Source organism: Thamnophis elegans, chromosome 7, assembly GCF_009769535.1.
Source record: "Thamnophis elegans isolate rThaEle1 chromosome 7, rThaEle1.pri, whole genome shotgun sequence".
Taxonomy (NCBI): domain Eukaryota; kingdom Metazoa; phylum Chordata; class Lepidosauria; order Squamata; family Colubridae; genus Thamnophis; species Thamnophis elegans.
In genome coordinates this window covers 999,274-1,024,831 of record NC_045547.1, presented here as the reverse complement: position 1 = coordinate 1,024,831, position 25,558 = coordinate 999,274, and the positions used below count along the sequence as shown (strand labels likewise).

General features: G+C 46.2%; 2 protein-coding genes across 3 annotated transcripts in view; both read left to right on the top strand.

The window, feature by feature from the left end:
* LOC116511835 (C-type lectin lectoxin-Thr1-like) overlaps positions 1-25,558 on the top strand; it is a 195,629-nt gene that overhangs the window by 166,325 nt on the left and 3,746 nt on the right. Inside the window, exons 1-3 of one of the 2 annotated variants that reach the window (XM_032222075.1) lie at positions 20,399-20,592; positions 21,018-21,091; positions 23,393-23,484. In XM_032222075.1, the coding sequence (XP_032077966.1) occupies positions 21,034-21,091; positions 23,393-23,484 (150 nt within the window). In that variant the 5' untranslated portion in view covers positions 20,399-20,592; positions 21,018-21,033. Of the gene's footprint in view, positions 1-20,398; positions 20,593-21,017; positions 21,092-23,392; positions 23,485-25,558 lie in introns of those variants that run through there. The other variant, XM_032222076.1, reaches the window with a different exon arrangement.
* LOC116511833 (C-type lectin mannose-binding isoform-like) lies at positions 5,388-10,375 on the top strand. Its single transcript, XM_032222072.1, has 5 exons — positions 5,388-5,445; positions 6,213-6,307; positions 6,798-6,938; positions 8,916-9,030; positions 10,308-10,375. Exons 1-5 carry the CDS (start codon positions 5,388-5,390, stop codon positions 10,373-10,375), a joined length of 477 nt encoding a protein of 158 aa, XP_032077963.1.

The following is a 25,558-nucleotide window of genomic DNA, read 5'->3' as shown; positions in this document are numbered from 1 at the left end:
CTTTTATTCTCTCCCAGAGATTCCCAGGAGATCCCTTGCTCTCTGCCATAGGGATCCCCCTCCAGATTTCTTGCTGGAACCTAGACATTGCCTCCAGGCACCTGGAGGAGGTCCCTTCAGATGGAGAGAGACAGGCAGGGGTGATTTCACGCAGGGGCCTCACCTATCAGTTTCTGCCCAGGTGGGAGAGCAGCACTCACCTGTCCCTAGGATGCTTCCTTTCAACTCTGGGTCCTCGTCTGGGATGTTGAAGCCCAAGTAGACACCTCGAGGTGGAGAATGAAGCAGGATGATGTTGCTCTGTGCAGAAGGAGGACGTGGGGAGGTTATCCTGGTCAAGTCCTTTATACCCCCAAACCCCCAAACCCACAAACGGAATATCAGGGTGTCAACGGTCGCCCTCTTTCCCCATATGTGGCTTAAACTTCTCTGGCAGTTAAAAAATGCAGAGAGACGTGTGCATAAATTGGCCGAAAGCTTTCATCATATAACTGTCACTCCAGCCAGCTGATACGCTTCATGTGCTTAATTTAGTAATATTTTAGCAATATTTGCAAGGCTGTGGTTTGACTTTTTCCTGCCCACTTTTTCTCAATCCAACTGGCGACCTTCATTGTGTCACCCTTCAACCCTTCAATATGGGGTTGAATTTCACTTGGAATACACGAAATTCCCATCATTGGGATGGCAAAATGGCTGCTGTATTCTGGGAATATTAGGAGTGGAGCCATGAGGAGGCTCTGGCTGTAGAGGGCCCTGGGCAGAGAGAGAAGAGGTGGCAGTCAAGGGACAGGTCATCCAGCACCCCTCCCTCCCTTTCTCCATCCAGCTAATCAATCTTAGTTGATCTGGAACAACTAACCAGGGTTAATCCTGGCAAAGGCCTCTCCTGCTTCAGCTGGACAGTAGCTATGCAATTCCTTGACCAATAGAAAAGACCTACCTTCTGTGCATCGTTCAGTCCAATCCAGACATTTCCCTTCTCTGTGAGACAGTTGGAGAGGTATTCAGCCAAGTCAGCTGACTCTGCCAGGCTGTGGATGGAGGCGAGGTGGCAGCCTGGCTTGGGTTTTTCCTGCAGAACATCTGGGAAGAACAACAACAGGGAAAGGGGCCTTTTTTTCAGCAGAGAAGGAACACGTCTGTCTGTTTGTGCATGTGGGAAAAACAGGAGGGATCTGATTGTACAGTCCCGGCTACCATCTTTGTTGAATCCCATAGAAGTCCTTGCTGGAGTCTGCAGATTGTAACATGGATAACTAACCTAGTCAAGTCAGGACGTGGCAACCAGAGCTTGTCCGTCAGGTTCTGCTTAGCCACAAGAGGAGAGCAGAGAACTTGAGTGATGGACTTTCATCCAAACTCAAACTCCAAGGCCTTAAGGTCTTAAGACGATGCCTGAAGATGACAGCCAGAGTTGCCAGTGTAAGATGAGGAAATCTGACACCTACAAGATAGTCACTCAACCTTGAAGCTCAACCCTACCCAACAGATATTGGCCACGAAAGCCTATACCAGTACAAAGTAAGAACAATTAACCAGTGCAACCAGCTTCCCGCCAGAGGTTGTGGGTGCTCCATCACTGGAGGTTTTTAAGAAAAGACTAGACAGCTGCCTGTCAGAAATGTTGTCTGTCTGTCTGTCTGTCTGTCTGCCTCTCTTTCTCTCTCACACACTCTCTCTCTTTCTCTTTCTCTCTCTCTCTTCCTCTCTTTCTCACTTTCTCTCTCTCTCTCTCATTCTCTCACTCTCTCTCACACACACACAAAATCTAATTCTAGATTTAAAAATCTTCATTTTTGAACACCAAAATGCAAATGCTTCAGAGTTCTTTCGAAGTGTGGCTAAACTGCACCAAGAGTTGTATCAGAGCCCTGAAGGATTGTGTTTCTTTGAGGAACCTTATCTGCGGTGGAGCCTCCAGCTGAAGGGGAAGTGGAGACGCTCCAGCTGGGAGCCCAATCCAGGGAAGAAGCGTCTGTGGTTTCCATCCGCAGAATTTTCTACAGACCATGGAAGGGTATCCTTTAGGTCGAATAAAGGCATTTTTTACTTTTATTTTTTATTTTTTTATTTTATTTTTAATTTAATTTTTTATTTTATTTTTTTATTTCATTTTTTATTTTATTTCTTTTTTATTTTTTATTTTATTTTTTATTTTATTTTTTATTTTATTTTTTATTTTATTTCTTTTTTATTTTTTATTTTATTTTTTATTTCATTTTTATTTCATTTTTTATTTTATTTTTTATTTTATTTTTTATTTTTTAATTTTATTTTTTATTTCATTTTTTATTTCATTTTTTATTTTATTTTATTTTTTATTTTTTATTTCATTTTTATTTTATTTATTTTTTATTTTATTTCTTATTTTATTTCTTATTTTATTTTTTATTTTATTTTTTATTTCATTCTTTATTTCATTTTTTATTTTATTTTATTTTTTATTTTTTATTTCATTTTTATTTTATTTTATTTTTTATTTTTTATTTTATTTCTTATTTTTCATTTTATTTTTCATTTTATTTTTCATTTTATTTTTTATTATTTTATTTGCTTTGTCAAACATTGTACGAGATAGCATGTATAAGTATAAACATGGACCTGAATAAAGGGAAGGGGTACCAATGAATGGTTGACAGGTAGACCTCATTAGAGTCAAGGAAAGACACCAGTATTTGACAGCTTTTGATATCAGGGATGGTGAGTTTTAATATCCACTTATGCTTTTTGCATTGGCCAATTGGAATTATGAAAGCCTGTATTTTCCAGATTTAGGAATGATTTTTTTCAGATACAATTGACAAATTTCTGGTGATATATCTAGGTGACTTCTTGATTTACTCTGAGGAAGGAAAGGCTCGGGGGCAGCAGGAGGGGCTGAAAAGAGACTTTCAGAGACTTTCAGGGAGGTTTAGAAGCCACCCAGCGGGCCAAACGGAGGGAGCAGCTGAGGGTGAGAAGGCCTTGATCCTGAGATGGGGCTCAGAGCAGGATCGGGCCCTTTGGGGATTTAAAGACAGTGGTCAGTTCTTTAAGTGGGCAGGAAAGGTTGGTGAGGGGCAGGAGAGAGGACATTGGGGTAAAGAACATTTTCTCCAAGGCAAAAGATTTTGGCAAAAGGGTCCCTTTCTTCCCATTGGAGGATCCTTCAAAAGGTCCCTTGGAAATAGGAAATATGGATCTGGGAACATTATATCAGCAGAAAGAGACCTACTTTGTGTGGATCATGCAGTCCAATCCAGACATGGGTTTTAGTTTAGTTTAGTTTATTTGGATTTATAGGCCGCCCTTTTCCCTGAGGGGACTCAGGGCGGCTTACAATCATTGGGGGGGGGGGGTGAAATTCAAAACAAACAATATGTGAACAAAATAAATAAGGTAATAAAAAACACAACTTGCATTCAACATTCACACTCAGGTGGGGCAAATCGAAGACTTATCCCCAGGCCTGTTGGGAGAGCCAGGTCTTAAGGGCCGTGCGGAAGGTCTGGACGGTGGTGAGGGTACGAATCTCGACGGGGAGATCGTTCCACAGGGTCGGAGCTGCAACAGAAAAGGCTCTCCTCCGTGTAGTCGCCAGTCGGCATTGACTGGCAGATGGGATTCGGAGTTTTGGTTCTGAGGTGGGCAGTGAGGTGCTTGGCCAAGTCATCTGATTCTTCCTGGCCGTGGATGGAGGCGAGGTGGAAGCCTGGCTTGTGTTTCCTGCAGAACATCTGGGAGAGGAACAGAAGAAGACTTTTGGGCAAAGAGCAGAGAGCTGACTGAAGGGTCCCAGGAGAAGGGGAGAAAGGGGGGAGAGGGAGGAGGAGACAGCTGGGTCTGCAGAATAGGGGTAGTTGCTGAGTTACAAAAGTCTTTGATGAAAATAAATTCAAAATGATTTGGATTACAGACACAGCAGCTGCATTTGCAGAATGCCCAAACCTTCGTCACAGGCAGCCTTGATTCATTTCTTTGAGGCTTCACATCTTGTGTGAATCTCTCCAGTCTTGTGAGGATCACTTGACCCAACTCTTGGCTTCTCTAATTGTCCCGATCCCAAAAGATCATGAACTTATTACATGGGTAAATTCTGAGATGGTCATTGAAGTGTCCACTCCTCAATATCCCAGAATCCAGCAGCCATTTTGCCATCCCAGTGATGGGAATTCCGTTGATTCCATGGGAAATTCAACCCCATATTAAATAATCCTAAGTGACACAATGAAGGTCGCCAGTTGGATTGAGAAAAGGTGGGCAGGAAAAAGTCAAACCACAGCCTTGCAAATATTGCTAAAATATTACTAAATTAAGCACATGAAGCGTATCAGCTGGCTGGAATGACAGTTATATGATGAAAGCTTTCGGCCAATTTATGCACACGTCTCTCTGTATTTTTTAACTGCCAGAGAAGTTTAAGCCACATATGGGGAAAGAGGGCACCGTTGACACCCTGATATTCCGTTTGTGGGTTTGTGGGTTTGGGGGTATAAAGGACTTGACCAGGGATAACCTCCCCACGTCCTCCTTCTGCACAGAGCAACATCATCCTGCTTCATTCTCCACCTTGAGGTGTCTACTTGGGCTTCAACACCCCAGACGAGGACCCAGAGTTGAAAGGAAGCATCCTAGGGACAGGTGAGTGCTGCTCTCCCACCTGGGCAGAAACTGATAGGTGAGGCCCCTGCGTGAGATCACCGCTGCCTGTCTCTCTCCATCCGAAGGGACCTCCTCCAGGTGGCTGCAGGCAATGTCCAGGTTCCAGCAAGAAATCTGGAGGGGGATCCCTATAGCAGAGAGCAAGGGATCTCCTGGGAATCTCTGAGAGAGAATAAAAGGATACAGAATGAGGGAGTTGGAGGGATCTTGGAGGTCTTCTAGTCCAGCCCCCTGCTCAAGCAGAGACTCCATTTAAGACAAATGCCTATCCAGTCTCTTCTTAAAAACCTCCAGTGTTGGAGCACCCACAACTTCTGGAGCCAAGATATTCCACTGATGGTTCTCACTGTCAGGAAATGTCTCCTCAGTTCCAGGTTGCTCCTCTCCTTGATTGGTTTCCATCCGTTGCTTCTGCCTTCAGGAGCTTTGGAGAAGAGGTGGACCTCTTCTTCTTCTATGGGAGAGGTCTACCTCTGAGATACCTTCTCAGGAAACCCACCCCCACCCCAGACATTGTGGGGCAATTTGACGAGAGCCACTGGGCTCCCATCACACCTGTTGCTTGACCATGAAGGAGACACAAGGTCCATCCGAGTGACTGCAGACCTGCAAGACAACATTTGGGACTCTCAGCCAAGGGTGCCAGATTGGATGTGGGGCTCTGATGGGGCCCTAGAACAGCTCTCATTTCCCCTTCCAATTTGCCCCTCTTTGCTCTCCCCTGCAGGAAAGGAGGGAAGGCCATGGGGCAATTCCTCTTTGTGAGTCTCGGTTTGCTGGTGGTGGCCCTCTCTCTAAGAGGTGAGTTTGAGAAAAGTCTCTCATGTCCAGAGAGGCCAAATCTCTTTCATCTGAACCTCCTTCTAATTAGAATAGAATAGGAGCTGGAAGGGACCTTAGAGGTCTTCTAGCCCAACCCCTTGTTCAAACATGAGAACTTCCACCCTTTCAGATACATGACTGGCTGTCCAATCTCTTCTTAACACCCATGATTTCTGGAGGCCGGCTGTTCCACTGGTTAATTGTCCTCCCTGTTGGGACGTTTCTCCGTAGTTCCAAGTTGCTTCTCCCTTTCATCAGTTTCCAATCCTGGCCTCTTTTCCTGCCCACTGTCCTTTGGAGAAGAGCATCCTCTCCCTGAAGTTACTTTGATTCCTCTTTGACTTATTGTGCAATTTAGATCCCTCCTTATCTACCTGCTCCGTGATCCAGCAGGATTGTGTGCAACAAAGCAAAATTAATGCAATTGAAATTCAGAATCGAGAACACAATTACTTCAAATTGTGTTGAATTTGAAGAGTTCAAATTCTTCAAATGCAGCTGCTGTGTCTGTAATCCAAATCATTTTCAATTTATTTTCATCAAAGACTTTTGTAACTCAGCAGACTACGCCTATTCTGCAGACCCAGCTCTCTCCCCACTCCCCCCTTTCTCCCCTTTCTCCCCTTCCCCTGGCCATCTTCTCATTTGGCTCACTCTGCAGATCCAGCTGTCTCCTCCTCCTCCTCCTCTTCCTCTTCCTCCTCTTCTGCTCTTCTTCTCATTCAGGTTCCTCTCTTCCCACACAGGAGTCAAAGGCAGCTGTTGTCCTCCTAGTTGGCTCCCCATCAATGAGTTGTGCTACAAGGTCTTCGAGGAACAAAAGAACTGGGAGGATGCAGAGGTTAGAAGTCTTTGTGTGCTTGTGAATCTCCGAGTTCAGGCAGAGGGGAAGTCTAGGCAGAGCCAAGGGAGACCTGGATGGGTGTGGGAAAACTCAGCAAAGACCATGATTTTAGGAGAGCCTGGAATTCAGGTCTCGGTGGAAGATAGATGGGCTTTCGTACACAGAGAGCCTTTCATGGCCAGCATGCAGTGGTGGGTGAAGGCCTTCCAGACAATAGACTTCCCGAGGCTTTGCCACCAACTCTGGCTGGCCTCTTCAGACATCTGGGCACCACCTTGACTTTGAAGCGATGGGGATCTGAGATTTTAACCGATGAATACATTCACGATTTATTCACAGGTGAGCATGTAAGGAGCTGCTCAAGAGCTGTGGACTCTAGCGAGGGCATCCTCAGGGTCAACTGAATGACGATGGGTGGCTGGGACCCTTCAGTCAGCTCTCTGCTCTTTCCCACATGCCCGTAAGTCTTCTTCTGTTCCTCTCCCAGATGTTCTGCAGGAAACACAAGCCAGGCTGCCACCTCGCCTCCATCCACGGCCAGGAAGAATCAGATGACTTGGCCAAGCACCTCACTGCCCACCTCAGAACCAAAACCGATGTCTGGATTGGACTGCATGATCCAAACAAAGTAGGTCTCTTTCTGCTGATATAATGTTCCCAGATCCATATTTCCTATTTCCAAGGGACCTTTTGAAGGATCCTCCAATGGGAAGAAAGGGACCCTTTTGCCAAAATCTTTTGCCTTGGAGAAAACCTCTGAAAAATGTTCTTTACCCCAATGTCCTCTCTCCTGCCCCTCACCAACCTTTCCTGCCCACTCAAAAAACTGACCGCTGTCTTTAAATCCCCAAAGGGCCCGATCCTGCTGTGACCCCCATCTCAGGATCAAGGCCTTCTCACCCTCAGCTGCTCCCTCCGTTTGGCCCGCTGGGTGGCTTCAAAACCTCCCTGAAACTCTGGTGGGCCATTAATTCAGGGACTGCAGGGTCTGTCCTGGGGGGGCTGTTCTTTCCTCCCCCCCCCACCCCTCCTTTGTTATTTTGTCCAGATTTTGCTCTTTTCTGTTACCGGCAGGCTTCCATCTTGTGCTCTGTTGCATTTTCAATCCCTGCAAAATGCTTGATGGCAGAACTAGCGTTTAGATTTCTGTACTGCCCCAAAGTACTTTTACAGCCCCCTCTAAGGGGCTTACAGTGAGCACATTGCCCCCACATATCGGGCTCCTCATTTCACTGACCTCGGAAGGATGGAAATCTGACCCAAACTTGAGCCAGTGAGAATCGAACTGCTGGCACTGAGCAGAATCAGCCTGCAATTCTGCATTCTAACCCCTGCACCACCACAACTCTTATGCTGATTGTGTTAAACAAGGGGAAATTTCCTTGGAATTCATCTCAGATCCCAGGGCTGACTTAACACAGGGACCCCGGGGTACTCCTGTACCTGTTAAGACGGCCCTGTCAGTTCCCAGTGGCTTTCTGATTACAGGTACTATTTACTGGCCATGGCACAGAATTAGGTGTCCCCCCCCCAATTCCCAGAATGCTTTTCACCTTCCAAGCATATCTGATAGTCCTGGGATTCTGCTGATACTCTCCCAGCCTAGAATTCATTGATCCTATTTATCTCCAGTATTGTGCAGGGCTGCTACCAAGCTAGGCATCAGGCATAGTGGCTCCGAAGCTGTGTAGGTGACTCCATGGATTTTAGGAGTTGTTTCCTTCTGGAGTGTTCTCTTCCTGCGTCTCCTCCACAAAGAAGGGGGGGGTCAACCTATTCTCCGAAGCGTTGAAGGCAGGACAAGAAACAATGGATGGAAACTGATCAAGGAGAGAGAAAACCTGGAGTTAAAGAGAAAGTTCCTAACAATTAGGACAATTAACCAGTGGAACCAAAGTTGCCTTCAGAAATCATGGGTGCTCCATCACTGGAGGTTTTTGAGAAGAGACTGGACAGCCTTTGTCAGAAATGGTATAGGGTCTCCCGCTCGAGCAGGGGGTTGGACTAGAAGACCTCCAAGGTCCCTTCCAATTCTATTCTGATAGATAGATAGATAGATAGATAGATAGATAGATAGATAGATAGATAGATAGATAGATAGATAGATGATATATTTGCTTTGTTCTGCTCTGGGCTGTGATGTAACCATCCTCTGCTACCAAATGTAACATTCCCGTGGTTCGTCCATGAGGCCAATGTGGAGAAAAGACAGGACACGACCTTTCTCGGGATGGAGCGACCCAGATTGGGCGTCTGAGAGCCCCTTTTATTGAGATGGGACAAAAGCAGGAGGAGCAATAGGATGTGCTTAAAAACAGCCTGTAAAAGTACAATTTCTAATCTACTGCTCAGTCTATATATGGTTAAATCCTGGACGTCAATGGTAGGGCACATATCAGAATGTTATGTTATGCACTATCAGGATGTTATGGAGTTTTAGGAGTTTGTTTTCTCCTGTGTGGTTCAGCGTGGCTCTGCATGCCCCGTTATCCACTGGGCCATGGGTGACCACTATGCCTACACAAGGAATTATATTACAACACTGGGCCCTGCATAATCAAATCCTCTTCCTCCATTGCCTAACGTGGCTTCCCTGTCATTCCAGACCCGCACGTGGGAGTGGTCAGACAGATCCCACCCCAACTACTTCAACTGGAATACTGGAGAGCCCAACAACGCAGGTGGCAATGAGTACTGTGTCCAACTCAGGGCCCAGTCAGGTATGGCAAGATGGTGGGGATGCAACTGAGGGTGGCTTCCAACAATGAGGCCCCAGGTGACCCATCTTGGAATGCTCATCCCATGACAACTGATGGTCTTCATTGATCTCATGGTTTCTAAGCTCTCACAGTCCAACACCCTAGTAAATCAAAGGGAACCCAAACATCTGTCGGACAAATAGAAATGAAAGCCATGACTCCTTCAAACACTCAAACTGCATGTGCACATTATTAAGAATGGAATGGAATAAATAAAATAGAATGGAACGGGAGATGGGAAGGGGTGGGATGAGATAGAATAGCAACAGCACTTAAACTTATATACCGCTTCACAGTGCTCTGCAGCCCTCTCCAAGTGGTTTACAAAGTCAGCCTCTCCTCCCCCCAACAATCTGGGTCCTCATTTTACAGACCTCGGAAGGACGGAAGGATGAGTCAACCTTGAGCTGGTGAGATCTGAACTGCTGAACTCCAGATAGAAGTCAGCTGAAGTAGCCTGCAGTGCTGCACTCTAACCACTGCACCACCTCAGTTCTATCTAGAGAATAATAGAGAATAGGATAGGGGAGAATCGCATGGCATGGCATGGAACTAGATCTAGAACTAGAACTAGAAGAGGGACCTGCCTGCCTGTCATCCTTACCTGTCTTTAAACTCTTTGGCGCTTCCGCACACATCCACGGTGCGTACAGCCCCTGTGTGATGCTCCGCCCAGCAGCTGGAGCGTAGCGGAGGCTCACGGAGCCTCTGGAGGGTAGGACACATGTGCATGCTGCACACGTTCATGTGGAGGATGCCGGGCCCACCACTGGTCCCAGCCAACAATGATACAATTTGGCCAGGATATCACAACCGCAGCCACACCATGCCCATGCTGTTCTGTGCAAGCTACAATGTCTAACTGGGGGGCCTTTTTGCAAGCCAGAATACTGGCTCCCAAACCCATCACTCAGGGATGTCCTTAGCACATGGTAAAGGAAAAAGGAAAGGTCTTTGTGTTTGTGTGTGTGTGTGTGTGTGTGTGTGTGTCAGTGTAACTGTTTGCTTCCCTCTTGTGGCTGAGCTTGACAGGCAAAGCCTGGTTGCCGCATCCTGATTTGTTGGCTAGATAAACTATCTTGGTTACAGCAACCAGCTGAACCCAAAGGCCACATTTGCACCTGACGTTCTCCACCTGGGGTATCTTCATGTCCCCTGCAGATGAGGGAGGGGCCTCTGAAATGCTCTTCTGGGACTCTGAGTGGGGTCACTGCTAAACTTTTTCTTTTGCTGCCCAGGTTTCAAGAACTGGAACGATATTCGCTGTGACATCATCTTCCCTTTCATCTGCCAGTGCAGATACTAGTGGAGATCCTTTTCTTGCTCTGCGGTGAGAGAAGCTCCTGATGAAGTCTGGAGAATCAACGAAGTTCTGCCAAAATCTCTGCTCTGCACCCCTTCCTTTAATGCCGGGGGTCCCAAAGGTTTCTATATCCTTCAGCCCCAGAACGCTTCTGATATATTCTCACACCCCTTAAAAAATAAATCGTTATTTGCATAGAATTATACATATACAATATACTTTTGACACTTCTAAACCCCCTGAAATATCGTCTCTCACCCCCGGTTGGGAACCTCTGTCTTAAGGGATGCTCTCTGTAGCTTGGATCTGATTTTGCTCCTCCTGATGGGCCGGGAGGTCCAATAAATTCTGCCTTAGCATGACTGGCCTTGTTTATTTTGGAAACCCAGGAGACGGTGGAGGTCCCAAACCCAAGACCCCCGGAGTCTTCTGCATGATGGACCTTGGCATGAAAGGGGTTTCTCTGGAAGGCCAATTCCATCGAGGCTACGATGTTTTCTGGCATGTCCACCTCGTTTTAATTGGAGGTCTGGGTACCTGATGGGCCTCAGCACCACTTTTCTGCCGTGTGTCAGTGGGGGGGAAATCAACTCCTTGCTAGCAACGTCATAATTTCTTTCTGGGAGTGTTAATGCTTTGGATTGAAAGTACAGGGGAGTAACTGCCCCCTTCTAATGCCAATCCTAACACAACGTCTGACTTGCTAGTCTGAATGATAAATTGCTTTGGTGAATCAGGGTGGTGGGGAAATGGCTAAGTTGCAAAGATGTAACTTTTCAAATGCAGATTGCTCCTTCTTCATCTAAGAGAACTGTGCTTTCTTTTTCAACAATTGAGTGGGAGGCTTAACCTGGAGGGAAAATTTAGGAGTGAAGTTCCTGTAGAAATTCCCAAAGCCCAGAAAACTCTGAAAGTCTCTTATATTGTAACGAGGGCTGTGTGCCAGGATAACACCATCCACACCTTGGTAGGATCCATCTGGAGACCCTCATTTGAAACCCTGCAGCCCAAATGTCAATTGTCAAAGGTGTCAAAGTCAAACTTCTCCAGCTCGGCAAACGTTTTGTTCTCCCACAGCCTTTTCAGCCCCTCCTGCTGCCCCTGAGCCTTTCATTCCTCAGAGTAAATCGAGAAGTCACCTAGATACATCACCAGAAATTTGTCAATTGTATCTGAAAAAAATCATTCCTAAATCTGGAAAATACAGGCTTTCATAATTCCAATTGGCCAATGCAAAAAGCATAATTGGATATTAAAACTCACCATCCCTGATATCAAAAGCTGTCAAATACTGGTGTCTTTCCTTGACTCTAATGAGGTCTACCTGTCAACCACTACTTCAGCTTCAACCTCAATAATACACAGGCAAACAATAGATACAAACTCAAGGTAAACTGTTCCAAATTCGATTGCAGAAAAGACCACTTCAGCCACAGAGGGGTCAACGCCTGGAATGCTCTCCCTGCCTCTGTTGTTACATCCTCTCTAACCCTCACAGCGTCACCCTCAAACTGTCCGCCATGGACCTCACCCCATTCCTAAGAGGTCCGTGAAGGGGCCGTGCATAAGCCCACCAGCCTGCCTTCCGCCCCCGTCCCACTCTCCCCATTCATTGGTACCCCTTCCCTTGTTCAGGTCCATGTTTACACTTATACATGCTATCTCGTACAATACTTGACAAAGCAAATAAAATAATAAAAAATAAAATAAAAATGAAATAAAAAATGAAATAAAAAATGAAATAAAGAATGAAATGAAAAATAAAATAAAAAATAAAATAAAAAATAAAAGAAAAAATAAAATAAAAAATAAAATAAAAAATAAAATAAAAAATAAAATAAAAAATAAAAAATAAAATAAAAAATAAAAAAGAAATGAAATAAAAAAGAAATAAAAAATGAGATAAAAAATGAAATAAAGAATGAAATAAAAAATAAAAAAATAAAAAAATAAAAAATAAAAAATAAAAATTAAAGTAAAAAATTCCTTTATTCGACCTAAAGGATACCTTTCCATGGTCTGTAGAAAATTCTGCGGATGAAAACCACAGACGCTTCCTCCCTGGATTGGGCTCCCAGCTGGAGCGTCTCCACTTCCCCTTCAGCTGGAGGCTCCACCGCAGATAAGGTTCCTCAAAGAAACACAATCCTTCAGGGCTCTGATACAACTCTTGGTGCAGTTTAGCCACACTTCGAAAGAACTCTGAAGCATTTGCATTTTGGTGTTCGAAAATGAAGATTTTTAAATCTAGAAGTAGATTTTGTGTGTGTGTGTGTGTGTGAGAGAGAGAGAGAAAGTGAGAGAGAGAGATAGAGAAAGAGAGAAAGAGAGAGAAATAGAGAGAAAGTGAGGAAGAGAGAAAGAGAGAGAGAGAAAGAGAGAGAGAGAAAGAGAGAGAAAAAGAGAGAAAGAGAAAGTGAGGAAGAGAGAGAGAATGAGAAAGAGAGAGAAAAAAGGAGAAAGAGAGAGAAAGTGAGGAAGAGAGAGAGAATGAGAGAAAAAGAGAGAAAGAGAGAAAGTTAGGGAGAGAGAATGAGAAAGAGAAAGAGAAAGAGAGAAAGAAAGAGAGAGAAAAAGAGAGAAAGAGAAAGTGAGGAAGAGAGAGAGAATGAGAAAGAGAGAGAGTGAGAAAGAGAAAGAGAGAGGGGGAGAAAGAGAGAGAGAGAGAGAAAAAACCAGGTGTCTAGTCTTTTCTTAAAAACCTCCAGTGATGGAACAACCACAACTTCTGGAGGCAAGTGGTTCCACTGGTTAATTGTCCTCACTGTCAGGAAATTTCTCCTCAGTTCCAGGTTGCTTCTCTCCTTAATTGAGTTATGAGTTATGAAAGTTTATTTATATGCCGCCCTTTTCCCTGGGGGGACTCAGGGCGGCTTACAACTCGAGGGGGGGGGGAACAAACATTTAACACATGAGAACAATACATAATTAAAAGCACAACATTCATACCATTCGGGTGGGTTACAGTCTTTAGCCCCAGGCCTGACGGGATAGCCAGATTCTGAGGGCTGTGCGGAAGGTCTGGAGGGTGGTGAGGGTTCGAATCTCCACGGGGAGATCGTTCCATAGGGTCTCCTCCGCGTGGTGGCCAGTCGGCATTGACCGGCAGATGGAACTCGGAGGAGGCCTAATTAGTTTCCATCTGTTCATTCTTGTCCTGCCTTCAGGTGCTTTGGAGAAAAGGTTGACTCCCTCTTCTTTGGGGCAGCCCCTCAAATGCTGGAAGGCCGTTATCATGTCCCACCCCCCAGTCCTTCCTTTCTCTAGGCTGGCCATGCCAAATTCCTGCAACGGTTCTTCAGGTGTTTTTGTCTTAATTATACAAATTGAGTAGCTTTGCATGGGAATGCACGGAGGAGACAGTGGGGCTAAGCAGAGGAGCAGCCTCACAGACCTACAAGGCCAGAGGCATGGCTTGCCTTGTGTAAGTCCCCTTGTGCTCTAGGCGCAACGCATGCAGGAGGGACGCAAAACCACAGGCTCATAACTATTGCTCAAACATCACTAAAGAAAGCATGTAGGGCATGCCAACTGCCTGAAATGACAGCTGCTACATTATAAGAGTTTCTGAAGAACCTCTGTGCACGCGTGTCTGTGTTTCTAACCGCTGTAGGGGTGTAAACCAGTAACGGGGAAAGGGGGCCACACATGACACACTGATGTTCACATTTGTGGGTTTTGTGGTTTGGGGGTATAAAAGACCTGGCTGAAGGAAACCTCCCCATGTTGCTCATCTTCTGCACCGAGCAACATCATCCTGCTTCAGTCTCCAGCTTGGGGTGTTTATTTGGGCTTCAACACCCCAGACAAGGACCCAGAGTTGGACTGAGGCATCCCAAGGGGCAGGTAAGTGCTGCTCTCCCACCTGGGGGGAACCAAGGAGGGTGAAACAGCATGAGATCCCTCCTCCGTGTCTCTCCCCATCTGAAGGGACCTCTTCCAGGTTCCAGCAGGGATTCTGCTGGAGGGTCCCTCAGGCAGGGAGGAATTGATCTATTGGGGATCTTGGGGAGATGGGGGGAAAGACCCATAGAAGAGCCTTCCTCAGGAAGCCCCCATGCTGACTACGCAGCACTGTAGGCTCCACTGTGACCCACCAAGGCTCTTGCCTGACCAAGGAGGGGGACACAACCGGTCACATGCAAAGCTGTGAGACCAATTCTGGAGCTTTCATCTTGGTCCCGGTTTGGATGCTGGGTCTAGGGCAGATCAGGAAATGTCTCCCAAAGCCCCCAAACAACAGGCCACTCTTTCAGCCTCCGCTTTGCTGCTGCTTCGGCTGCCATTGAAACGGGGAGGGGGGGCCATGGTATTTGGGAGGGGAATCATTGTTGTGCTGGAAGAAGGGAGTTTCCCGCCAAGGCCAACGGTCCGGCATTCCATCCTGGTGATGCCTTTCGACGTTATCTCACACCTGACATTTGGGAGAATTATGATTGGACTGTGCACGGGATGCCAAGAAGAGGGGAATGAATTATACAATATATTATTCGCTTTTGCGCCTAAATAATCAGACTTAGCTTAGCTAAGGTTTTCTTTCCTGATTTTTGAATGAAGAAGGGCTGACATACCCTTAGGATGACTCAACTGACTCAAAGTATGGCTGTTACAATCATTAGTAACCATTGTTACTAATGACCCCCACCCCCCATTTTTGGCCCTGCAAAAATGGGGGGTGGGGGTATTTAATGGTAAAATCCCCTTGGACACCTACACCACCACCCCAGCCAGGTCGCATATCAAGCACAACCTCAAACTAAGATGGAGAGAAACAATTAAACTTTTTTCCGCCTGCATTGATATAGTACTTGGGCTGCAATTGGTTAAAGAGGTCTCTGCAGGAAAAGGGGTTCTCTCAAAATGCGGGAAATCTTTTATCGCCATCCCTGGTGCCTCATGAAATCTCACACCGAAGAGGAGATTTGCACCTCTAAGATCAACGCGCACGACAGGACAAAAAGCATAGAATATAGAATAGCGAAGTTGAAGGTCTTCTAGTCCAACCCTCTGCTCAAGCAGGAGACAGACCTTCTTATCATTTCAGGCTCTTTTGGGAAGCCTCCCATGATGGAGCACCCAGAACTTCTGGAGGCAACTTCTCTCCTAGGTCAGTTTCCATCCATCATTTCTCATCTGGCCTCTGGTGCTTTGGAAAATAGTCTTTGTAGGAACCCCTCAAATATTGGAAGACTGCTTTCACTGGTCCTTCTTTCCATTAGACGAGACCTTCCCAGTTCCTGCAACCGTTCTTCATCTGTTTTTGTCTCCAGTCCCCTAATCCTCTTTCTTGCTCTTCTCTGCACTCTTTCTAGAGTCTCCACCTCTTTTTTATATTGGGGTGACCAGAACTGGATGCAGAACTCATGACTAGATTCTTTTATTTATTTGTTTTTGTTTTTTGCATTGTGGTGACCAGAACTGATGCAGTATTCAAAGTTTGGCCTTACTAAGGCTTTATAAAGCGGCACTAAAACTTCATGTGATCTTAATTCTCTCTCTTTATTAATGCAGCCCAGGATTGCATTGGATTCTTGGCTGCTGACCTACACTCTTGGCTTATATTAAAGTGATTGTCCACTGGGATTCCAAGATCCCTCTCACAATTACTTGCATTTAAGGCAAACTCCACCCAGTCTGCACCTATACAGCTGGCTTTTCTTTAAGAAGTTAGGAAACAACTTTCCTAACTTCACACGTCCACAGAACAAGAACAGCTTAATACCGTGTTTCCCCGAATATAGGGCAGAGTCTTCTCTTCTTTTGACCCCCCGAAATAAGCACTTGGCCTTGTTTTCGGGGTGGTCTTATCATTTTTGAGGTGCAGGAGGGGGCGAACCCGGCACACTGTTACTGCAAACATTGCTACATTTGCTACATTCTGACTTTGTCCCTTTTAATTGCTGGACTGTCAGAATTATACTGTCAAAACAAACAATAGCAATAGCAGTTAGACTTATATACCGCTTCATAGGGCTTTCAGCCCTCTCTAAGCGGTTTACAGAGTCAGCATATCGCCCCCAACAACAATCTGGGTCCTCATTTTACCCACCTCGGAAGGATGGAAGGCTGAGTCAACTTTGAGCCGGTGAGATTTGAACCGCCGAACTGCAGATAGCAGTCAGCTGAAGTGGCCTGCAGTGCTGCACTCTACCCACTGCGCCACCTCGGCTCCTATACTCTTTGCTATTTCTTCCACAAGGTTGGCGTGTTCACGCTTGACGGATTATGTTTTTCGCTTTTGGCACAAGATCACGCGTGTCCTACAAGACTGCTCACAACAAAATGCTCCCAGCAGAGTCTCTTGTCGGGGGTTTCTTGCTCTGCGCCTGGGGCTCATCTGTCAGTTTCGCAAAGCTGCCGGCAAAGAGAACGGAAGTTTACACAATCATTTAGGAACACTTCCTGCTTTTGGTGGCTTCCTTTTATATGGCTTGATTGTTTCCTGGATGACTCGGTGTAGAGAGTATTTTAGTCCTTTCCTGCTGAAAAGGATCTTTCCCCCCACCCACCCACACCCACCCCCCTCTCTCTCTCTGGTTAGCCAAGAGGAAAACCACAAAACCGCAAACCAGCAGGGGGCGCCCTCCCTGAACTGTACCTGACCTGCCTTTTCTGGGATTTCCACCAAGTGTCGGAATTGGCATCAAAACCCGAATGATCTTCTACTGCAGTGACAGGGAAATCTTTCTGGTATTTAAACTTGCAAGTGGAACATGGGCATTGGAAACTCCTTGCCACTGAAAGGGAAGTGGCCACTTATTGAGCAGTGGAGAAGAAAGCCCCACTGGCACATTCTGTCTAAAGAGCACTGGAGGAATCCTGGATTATTTGCTTTGGGGCCACAGTACCTTTTAGATTTTAATTTTGCAGCTATTCTTTTGTTAAACTAAAAGAAGACCGTATTTGATTTTTCTTTTAACAACCCTGTAATCTCTTGCATTGGTGAGGAGCTCAAGCATTTACTGGCCGGATGCCCTTCCTGATGCCTATGCTGAGTTCACAGCAGGCAATTTACTCATTGCACCCAAAGAGAGAAATATCTCCTGCTACCTAGGATCAAACTCAGAGCTTCCTGGTTTCGAAGCGAGAGCTCCACCTCTGGGCCACTGCATCCCTCAGAAGAAGAACATGTCGTACCTTACAGTTATATCCATAATGAAGGGATTTACTTCTTACGTAATTGTTGCTTTTGTGTCAATTTTTAAATTTTCTTTCTTGTCCTCCCCTCCCTAATTTTCCCTTTTTGTTGTAATTGTGTATTTTAACTTTCTATCTGAAATTTAATACAATTCTCTCGCCCTCCCTCCCTCTCCATATATGTGTGTGTGTGTGTGTGTGTGTTGTATTTATGCTGATAAATAAATAAAGGGAGACTAGTATAGATCTATTTCAAGCTATTTAGCTCTCATCAGCTAGCCATACCCTTACTGGGATTAGAACCTGTGCTGTATTGCATGTTAGGCAGATTTGTTAACCATTAAGCCACAGAGTTCTTCTCCTTATCAGCTGAGCCAGGGAGAAAGGTATATATTTAAAGTCAAGATAGATAGATAGATAGATAGATAGATAGATAGATAGATAGATAGATAGATAGAGATAGAGATAGAGATAGAGATAGAGATAGAGATAGATAGATATAGATATAGATATACACACACACACACACACACACACACACATATATATACATACATACATACAGCCTCATGGAACTTACAAGCAATTGCAATGCTCCTATGAATGCAGATAACCAGGGACACAAGGTTTTCGACTGTGCAGGAAATATGTCGTAGCTTGTAAAATGTTTGCTAATCACATTTTTATTGCCCCAGAAGAAAACACCCTCTGTCAAAGAGTAAAGACATCAAGAAAGTTGATATTTATGCAGTTTTATTGTTCCTGGGTAAGGCGTATTTTGGTTGACGATTGCATTGCTTCGGCTGATTTTTACTTGTTAATTGGGTTTGGACTGTGGAGGTGTGTGATAAAGGTTTTCTTTCGCTATCAATTTCTGCCAGGACCGAACTTGTCTTCTCCTCTGGTGAAGGTCCACGCAGCATCTGTGGGTTGTAACCAACTTTCCCACCTCTGGGAAAGCCCTTGTGATTCTGGCCCGGATGCAGCATGGAATGGCATTGGTCAAATCGGCCAATGGCCTCTGGAGCGCTTGGGATGGGAGGTGCTACAGCTATTCTCCGCCTCCAGGACTTCTCAGTGGCTTCTAATGCGCTCAGCCACAGAGCATCCTTCTGGGCCAGCTTCTGGAGTTGGGAGGGGGAGGCTCCCTGGATAGAGGGAGCTTTGCAGACATTCGTCCTATGCACCAGTTGCTCCCTTTCCTGGACCGGGAGGCTCTGCTCATGGCCACTCAGGCCTTGGTCGCCTCCTGTATGGATGACTGCAATGTACTCTCCATAGGGCTGCCCTTGAAGACTATCCAGAAGGTTCACCTAGTCCAGAATGCAACAACATGCACAATGATTGATTGTCCTAGGTCGGGCCACGTAACCCCAAGGTGGCATAAGCTGGGTAGCCTCCTGGTTTTCTTCCAGGTGCTGGTTGTTACCTTTAAAGCCTCCGATGGCACTGAGAAAGGATATCTAGATTAACAGGTTAATAGAGTTGGAAGGGACCCTGTAGGTCACCTAGTCCAACTCCTTGCCCAAGCATGAGACACCATTTCTGACAGAGAGCCATCCAGCCTCTTCTTGAAAGCCTCCAGTGATGAAGCTCCCACAACCTCTGAAGGCAACTTCTGTTCCGTTGGTTGATTGTTTCTCCTTATTTCTAGGCTGAATCTCTCCTTGATCAGTTTCCATCCATTATTCCTTGTCCGGCCTTCAGGTGCTTTGGCAAATAGCTGGACCCCCTCCTCTCTGGGGCAGCCCCTGAGATATTGGAAGATTATTATCACGTCCTCCCTAGTCCTTCTCCTCATTAAACTAGCCATGCCCAGTTCCAGCCACTGCTCTTCTTCGTATGTTTTAGCCTCCAGGCCCCCAATCCTCCTCGTTGCCCTTCTCTGCACTCTTTTTTACATCGTGGCAACCAAGACTGGAGGCAGAATTCCAAGTGTGGCCTTACTAAAGCTTTATGGAGTGGTATTAGTACCTCACTTGATCGTGATTGCATCCCTCTGTTAATGAAGTTTAGGATTGTATTGGCATTTTTTGCTGCCACCACAAACTGCTGGCTCATATTTAACTGGTTCTCCACTAAGACTCCAAGATCCCCCTCATAGTTACTGCTGTTAAACCTGGTTTCATCCAATCTATATGTGTACTTGGGGGGGGGGGTTGCCTAGATTTTGCTTTTCTCTCAATTGAATTTCATTTTGTTAGATAGGGCCCAGGGTTCAAATTTATGTCCACAGACTTCTACCCATCCTTTCAGTTAGGAGGGCCAATTCCTACTCCCTTCCCTTAAACATTACACATTATGGGGTCTAGAAAGTCTGGATTCTCTATGGCAACCCCTGTCCCGTGGGAGTCCCTTTCCCCTTGGATCTCTGCAGATCTCTGCTCTCCCGGCCTTCCAAAAATCAGAAGGACTTTCCCACCAGGACAGAGGACTGGAGGAGGGACTGCGTGCAGAAGAAAGCTTCAGGTTGATGCCAGGTTTTTTTTGCTCGTGAGTTATTTGAATTTGAATTTACTTTATTTGTATGCCGCCCTTTTCCCTGAGAGGGACTCAGGGCGGCTCACAATTCAAGGGAGGGGGGAAAAAACAAACAAAGTTACAAAACATAAAGACCATACACAGCTAAAAAAAACACAACAATCACACCATTCGAAGTGGGGCTGCAAGTCTTTAGCCCCAGGCCTGTCGGAACAGCCAGGTTTTAAGGGCTGTGCGGAAGGCCTGGAGGGTGGTGAGGGTGCGAATCTCCACGGGGTTATGTTGCTTTATTGTTGATGTTGGTTTAATCATTGACTGGGAGACACCCAGAGGAAAGTGCAAGATGGGCAGCTCTGTAAATGTTTTAAATAAGTAAATAAAACACATCTGACCAAACCCCCCAGGGACGCAACTTATTTGTGCTTAGCCTGTTGCTGAAAGTTGTTGCAAAAAAGCTACATCCTGGTTGTTAGGCAAAAATTCCCACCCCCCCAAAGAAATCCACCCCCTGCCTTGCCTATAAATGCTGTTGCTCCCTTTGCTGGAGGGGAGCCAGGAGTTGCCATCAAGCAGAATTGCTACCTGTGGAGGCGAAGGGACAGGTGAGTGGGGCTCTCCCACCTGTGGGCACCTGCGAGGGGAGGCCCCTGCAGCAGATCCCTCCTGCGTCTCTCTCTCCATCTGAAGGGACCCCTTGCAGGGGGGGGGCTGCAGGGGATGTCCAGGTTGCATCAGGGGGTCTGCAGGAGGGTCCCTCAGGCAGGGAGGAAGGGATCTTTGGGGGATATAGAAAGAGCCTTTCTAAGGAAAGCCCCCTCCCCATTACACAGCAGGATCCACTGTGACCCACCAAGGATGTTTCATGGCCAAGGAGGCAGAAATAGGAACCAGTTGGGCGAGCCCAAAACTGCCAAAGAATGAGGGGGGGGAGAGAGAGACTTGGTCCCAGGTTGGATGTGGAGTGCCCTTCCTGAGGACCCTCCCACCCATCTCATTCTCCCTTCCCCTTCTCCCCTTTTCTCTGCAGGGAAGGAAGGAAGACCATGGGGCGATTCTCCTTTCTCAGCCTCGCCTTGCTGGTCATGGTCCTCTCCCTAAGTGGTGAGTTCGAGCTGGGTGTCTCCTGTTTGGAAAGCCTCTTGCATAGGAACCCCTTCCTGATTTAACACCCCCCCCCCTCCGAATATCCTCTCACTGAAGTTGCTTTTATTCCTGTTTGGCTTCCTGTGCAATTTGGATCCCGTCTTAATCTCTCGGCTCCCGGACTTGGGGCTGTTTGCAACAATGCAAAAACTAAGCAAAATTAATACAGTCGAGATACAGAAGAAATTAAAAGTTAAGACTTTTGCAAGAAAGGTGCATCCATGTATCACTAAAATAAATGCGGGGCCTTCTCCATAGGCGATTTGACACATAAAAGTTGGTCTTGTCTCACAGAGTAAGAGCTGAGCATCCAGAGGGGCACCTGAAGAGTGGCAACTCCTGGGCAATGGGTGGCAGGTGGGGGCAGTGGCACAAATAATCAGCTGTTAAGCCATTTAGGGTTCAGATGTTTGGATCATCTAGGACAGTGATGGCGAACCTATGACACGCGTGTCAGTGCTGACACGCGTAGCCATTTGGGGTGACACGCACAGGATTTCATGCGATTCATCCTCGGCTCCTGCACGGCCGCCGAGGATGAAAGAATCTGTGCTGGAGGAACGGGGGGGGGACGTGTGATCTCCCCCGCCCACACTCACTTACTGTATCGCCGCCACCCCTTTCTGAGCGCAGGGGCTGCTGGTAAGGCGTGCGTGCCGTGCGCACACACGTCATCAGCGCGGCGAGGGAGGACCGGCAGGAGAGGAGCGCGGGAACAGTGCGCGCCTCTCTCCAGTCAGGCCGGCACAGAGAGTCTACTCCTGGGACTGTCGGTTACGACCGCACCACAGCAGGGAACAGCGGAGTGCCAATGAGAACTGTGAGCGCCATTAGCAGCAACTATAAATTGCGCAAAATTATGTTTTTGTCGAAGTGACACACAACACGAGTTATGCTCGATTTTTTGCCAATTTTTGACACACCACGCCAAAAAGGTTGCCCATCACTGATCTAGGAGATCCTTCTGGACAGACCCATGCGACCCCCCATACTTTGCACTGCTTGATACCTTGGCCGATGCCTTCTGCAGCAATTGCAATTTCAGGAGACTGTCAAAGGTAGCCTCACATTGACCAGATTGCAGTAGTCTAGATAGGTTGTAGAAGTGGCGCAGTGGTTAGAGTGCAGCACTGCAGGCCACTTCAGCTGACTGCAGTTCTGCAGTTCGGCGGTTCAAATCTCACCGGCTCAAAGGTTGACTCAGCCTTCCATCCTTCCGAGGTGGGTAAAATGAGGACCTGGATTGTTTTGGGGGGCGATAGGCTGACTCTGTAAACCGCTTAGAGAGGGCTGAAAGCCCTATGAAGCGGTATACAAGTCTAACTGCTATTGCTATTGCTATTGCTAGTAGCTAAAGTGGGGATAATTGTTGCTCAGTTTAACTGGCTCAGGAAGGTCCCCATTGGTTCTAAGTGTGCAAAATCTTTTTTTTATTATTATTATTAATTTTTTATTTATTTATTTATTTTCAAAACAAACCTATATTGTAAAAAGTATATCAGCTGGTTACACAAAAGCTTTTGTGCATCTCTTCCACCGTCATCAAATATAATTCATATCAATTCAAATATCTTAACTCAAATATTTACTATGTTAACATCATCATACCTCCACTTTTATTTGACTACAGTTATTTAAACATCCTTCATCCTTAAGTATACCAAGGTTCAATCCATAACCACATGCTGGCATTTCATTTACTTATTTATAAAATCCTCCATTAACATTAAGTGTGCAAAATCTTAATCTGGTTTTTGAAGGAGTTTTTCTGGCTTGGCACGGCTCCCTAAACGATAGCAATAGCAATAGCAGTTAGACTTATATACCGCTTCATAGGGCTTTCAGCCCTCTCTAAGCGGTTTACAGAGTCAGCATATTGCCCCCAACAACAATCCGGGTCCTCACTTTACCCACCTCGGAAGGATGGAAGGCTGAGTCAACCCTGAGCCGGTGAGATTTGAACCGCCGAACTGCAGAACTGCAGTCAGCTGAAGTAGCCTGCACTGCTGCATTTAACCACTGCGCCACCTCGGCTCTGATAGATCAACAGAAGTGACAGATGAACACAAAACATGCAATTTCCGGGAAATTAACCGAGGCTAACCCAAAATTCAGACTCTGCGCCCATAACCCAAGTCACTTTCAATTTATCCAAAAAGTTTGTAATTCTGCAGGTTCCGCTTACGCTCTGCAGACTGAGCTGACTTATCCTCCTTCTGCTGGGCATCTTCTCATTGGGGTCCCTCTCTTCCCACACAGGAGCCAAGGGCTGTTGTCCCAACGAATGGTTCTCCAGCGGCAGCTTTTGCTACAAGGTCTTCGATGAAGCCAAGACCTGGGAAGAGGCAGAGGTCAGAGGTGCTTGTGTGTCTGTGAATCTCCTAGCCCAGGCAGAGGAGGAAGCCAGCCAGAGCCCAACTCTTAACTCCAAACCGTACTTTATGAGTCTTGACCAATGTACCTTTTCGGGTCTTTTTATGTACACTGCGAGCTTATGCGCCAAAGACGAATTCCTTGTGTGTCCAATCACACTTGGCCAATAAAGAATTTCTATTCTATCCTTTGGTTGGGATGAAGTGGAGCAGTGGTGGGTTTCAAAAAATTTTGGAACCTACTCTGTGGGTGTGGCCTCCTTTGTGGGAGTGGCTTGCCGGCCATGTGCTCTCTCTCTCTCTCCCTCGCTCTCTCTCTCTCTCTCTCTCTCCTTCCTTTTGTCTCTCTGTCCCTTTTTTCTTTTTTTCTTTCATCTCTCTCTCACTCTTTTTCTTTTTTCTTTCTTTATTTCTTCCTTTCTTTCTCTTTCTCTCTCTCTCTCTGTGTCAGTCTGTGTGTGTGTGTGTGAGTGGTGGGTTTCAAAAATTGTTGGAACCTACTCTGTGGGTGTGGCCTCCTTGTGGGAGTGGCTTGCCGCCCATGTGGCCGGATACGAAATTATGAATTAGTACTTAGGTCGGTCCAAGTAGCTATTCAGAAACTCTGGCATTGAAGCATGCAGTCTTAAAGATGTTAAGATTTACAAGATCCTTGCCAGTGGTGGGTTTCAAAAAAATGTTTGGACCTCTTCTGTAGGAGTGGCCTGCTTTCCGGGTCCACTGGTGGAACCTCTTCTAACCGGTTCGGTTAGATTTGACGAACCGGTTCTACCGAATAGGTGCGAACTGGTAGGAACCCACCTCTGAAGTGGCGAGCCAAGGTGGCGCAGTGGTTAAATGCAGCACTGCAGGCTACTGCTAGATCAGCAGGTCAGCGGTTCAAATCTCACCGGCTCAGGGTTGACTCAGCCTTCCATCCTTCCGAGGTGGGTAAATGAGGACCCAGATTGTTGGGGGCAATATGCTGACTCTCTGTAAACTGCTTAGAGAGGCCTGAAAGGCCTATGAAGCGGTATATAAGTCTACTGCTATTGCTTATTGAAGTGGAGAGACATGAGGCTGTGTCCACGAATAGGTAGCGAAGCTCATGATTTTAGGATAGTCTGAAATGCAAATATTCTGTGGACTGTGGACTGGCCTAGGTTTTCATTAAGTTAAGCCTAATGTATGTTGTGTTTTTGGTTCTACCACAAAACCGCGGACGACAAATTTGCGGTCGACGAAAGTGCGTATGTGACGTCATCACAGCGCGACGAAAAAGATCGAAAATGTAAAAATAAAGCGAAAACCTTACCCTAACCCCCCCAAACCTAACCCTAAACCTAACCTTAACCTAACCCTAAACCTAACCCTAAACCTAACCCTTAACGTAACGAAAAAACCTAACGCTAACCCTTAACCTAACGCTAACATAACGCTAACGCTCTAACCCTAACCCTTAACCTAACCCTTACCTTTATGTGAATCGGCTTGCTGTAATTTAATTTTTATTTCAATTTTTCAATCTTTTTCGTCGCGTTGTGATGACGTCACATACGCGATTTCGTCGACCGCGCTTTTGTGGAACGTGGTTTTGACGGGTCACAGTGTTTTTTAAACTGTTTTTGTCTTTCCCCTATTTGTTATTTTATTTCATCTCGTATTTGTAAGCCCCCCGGAGTCCTCTGGGATTGGGCGGCATATAAGCTCATTAAATTACGAATTAAATTAAATTACAAATTATTCACGGGCAGAATCTGTGGGTTGGTCATTGCGGAGCTTGAGTGACAATCGTCTAGGCAATACATTTCCTGATCTCTCACTGGCATCCACGGACCCCCTCGCCTGTAAAAGGATGGGGGATAAGTGCAGAGAAGAACGGCTAAGATGTTGAAAGGCCTGGAGACTAAAATACACGAAGAACAGTTGCAGGATTTGGGTTTGGCCAGTCTAGAGAAAAGAAGGACTAGGAGGGACAGGATGGCGGCATTCCAGTATTTGAGAGATGCCATCCTGTCCCTCCTAATCCTTCTTTTCTCTAGACTGGCCAAACCCAAATCCTGCAAAAAGGAGG

Coding starts and splice junctions, on each gene's coding strand:
- LOC116511833 (XM_032222072.1), top strand. CDS start 5,388: ATGGGGCAATTCCTCTTTGTGAGTCTCGGTTTGCTGGTGGTGGCCCTC. Junction 6,308..6,797: donor AGAACTGGGAGGATGCAGAG/GTTAGAAGTCTT, acceptor TTCCTCTCCCAG/ATGTTCTGCAGGAAACACAA. Junction 9,031..10,307: donor CCAACTCAGGGCCCAGTCAG/GTATGGCAAGAT, acceptor TTTGCTGCCCAG/GTTTCAAGAACTGGAACGAT.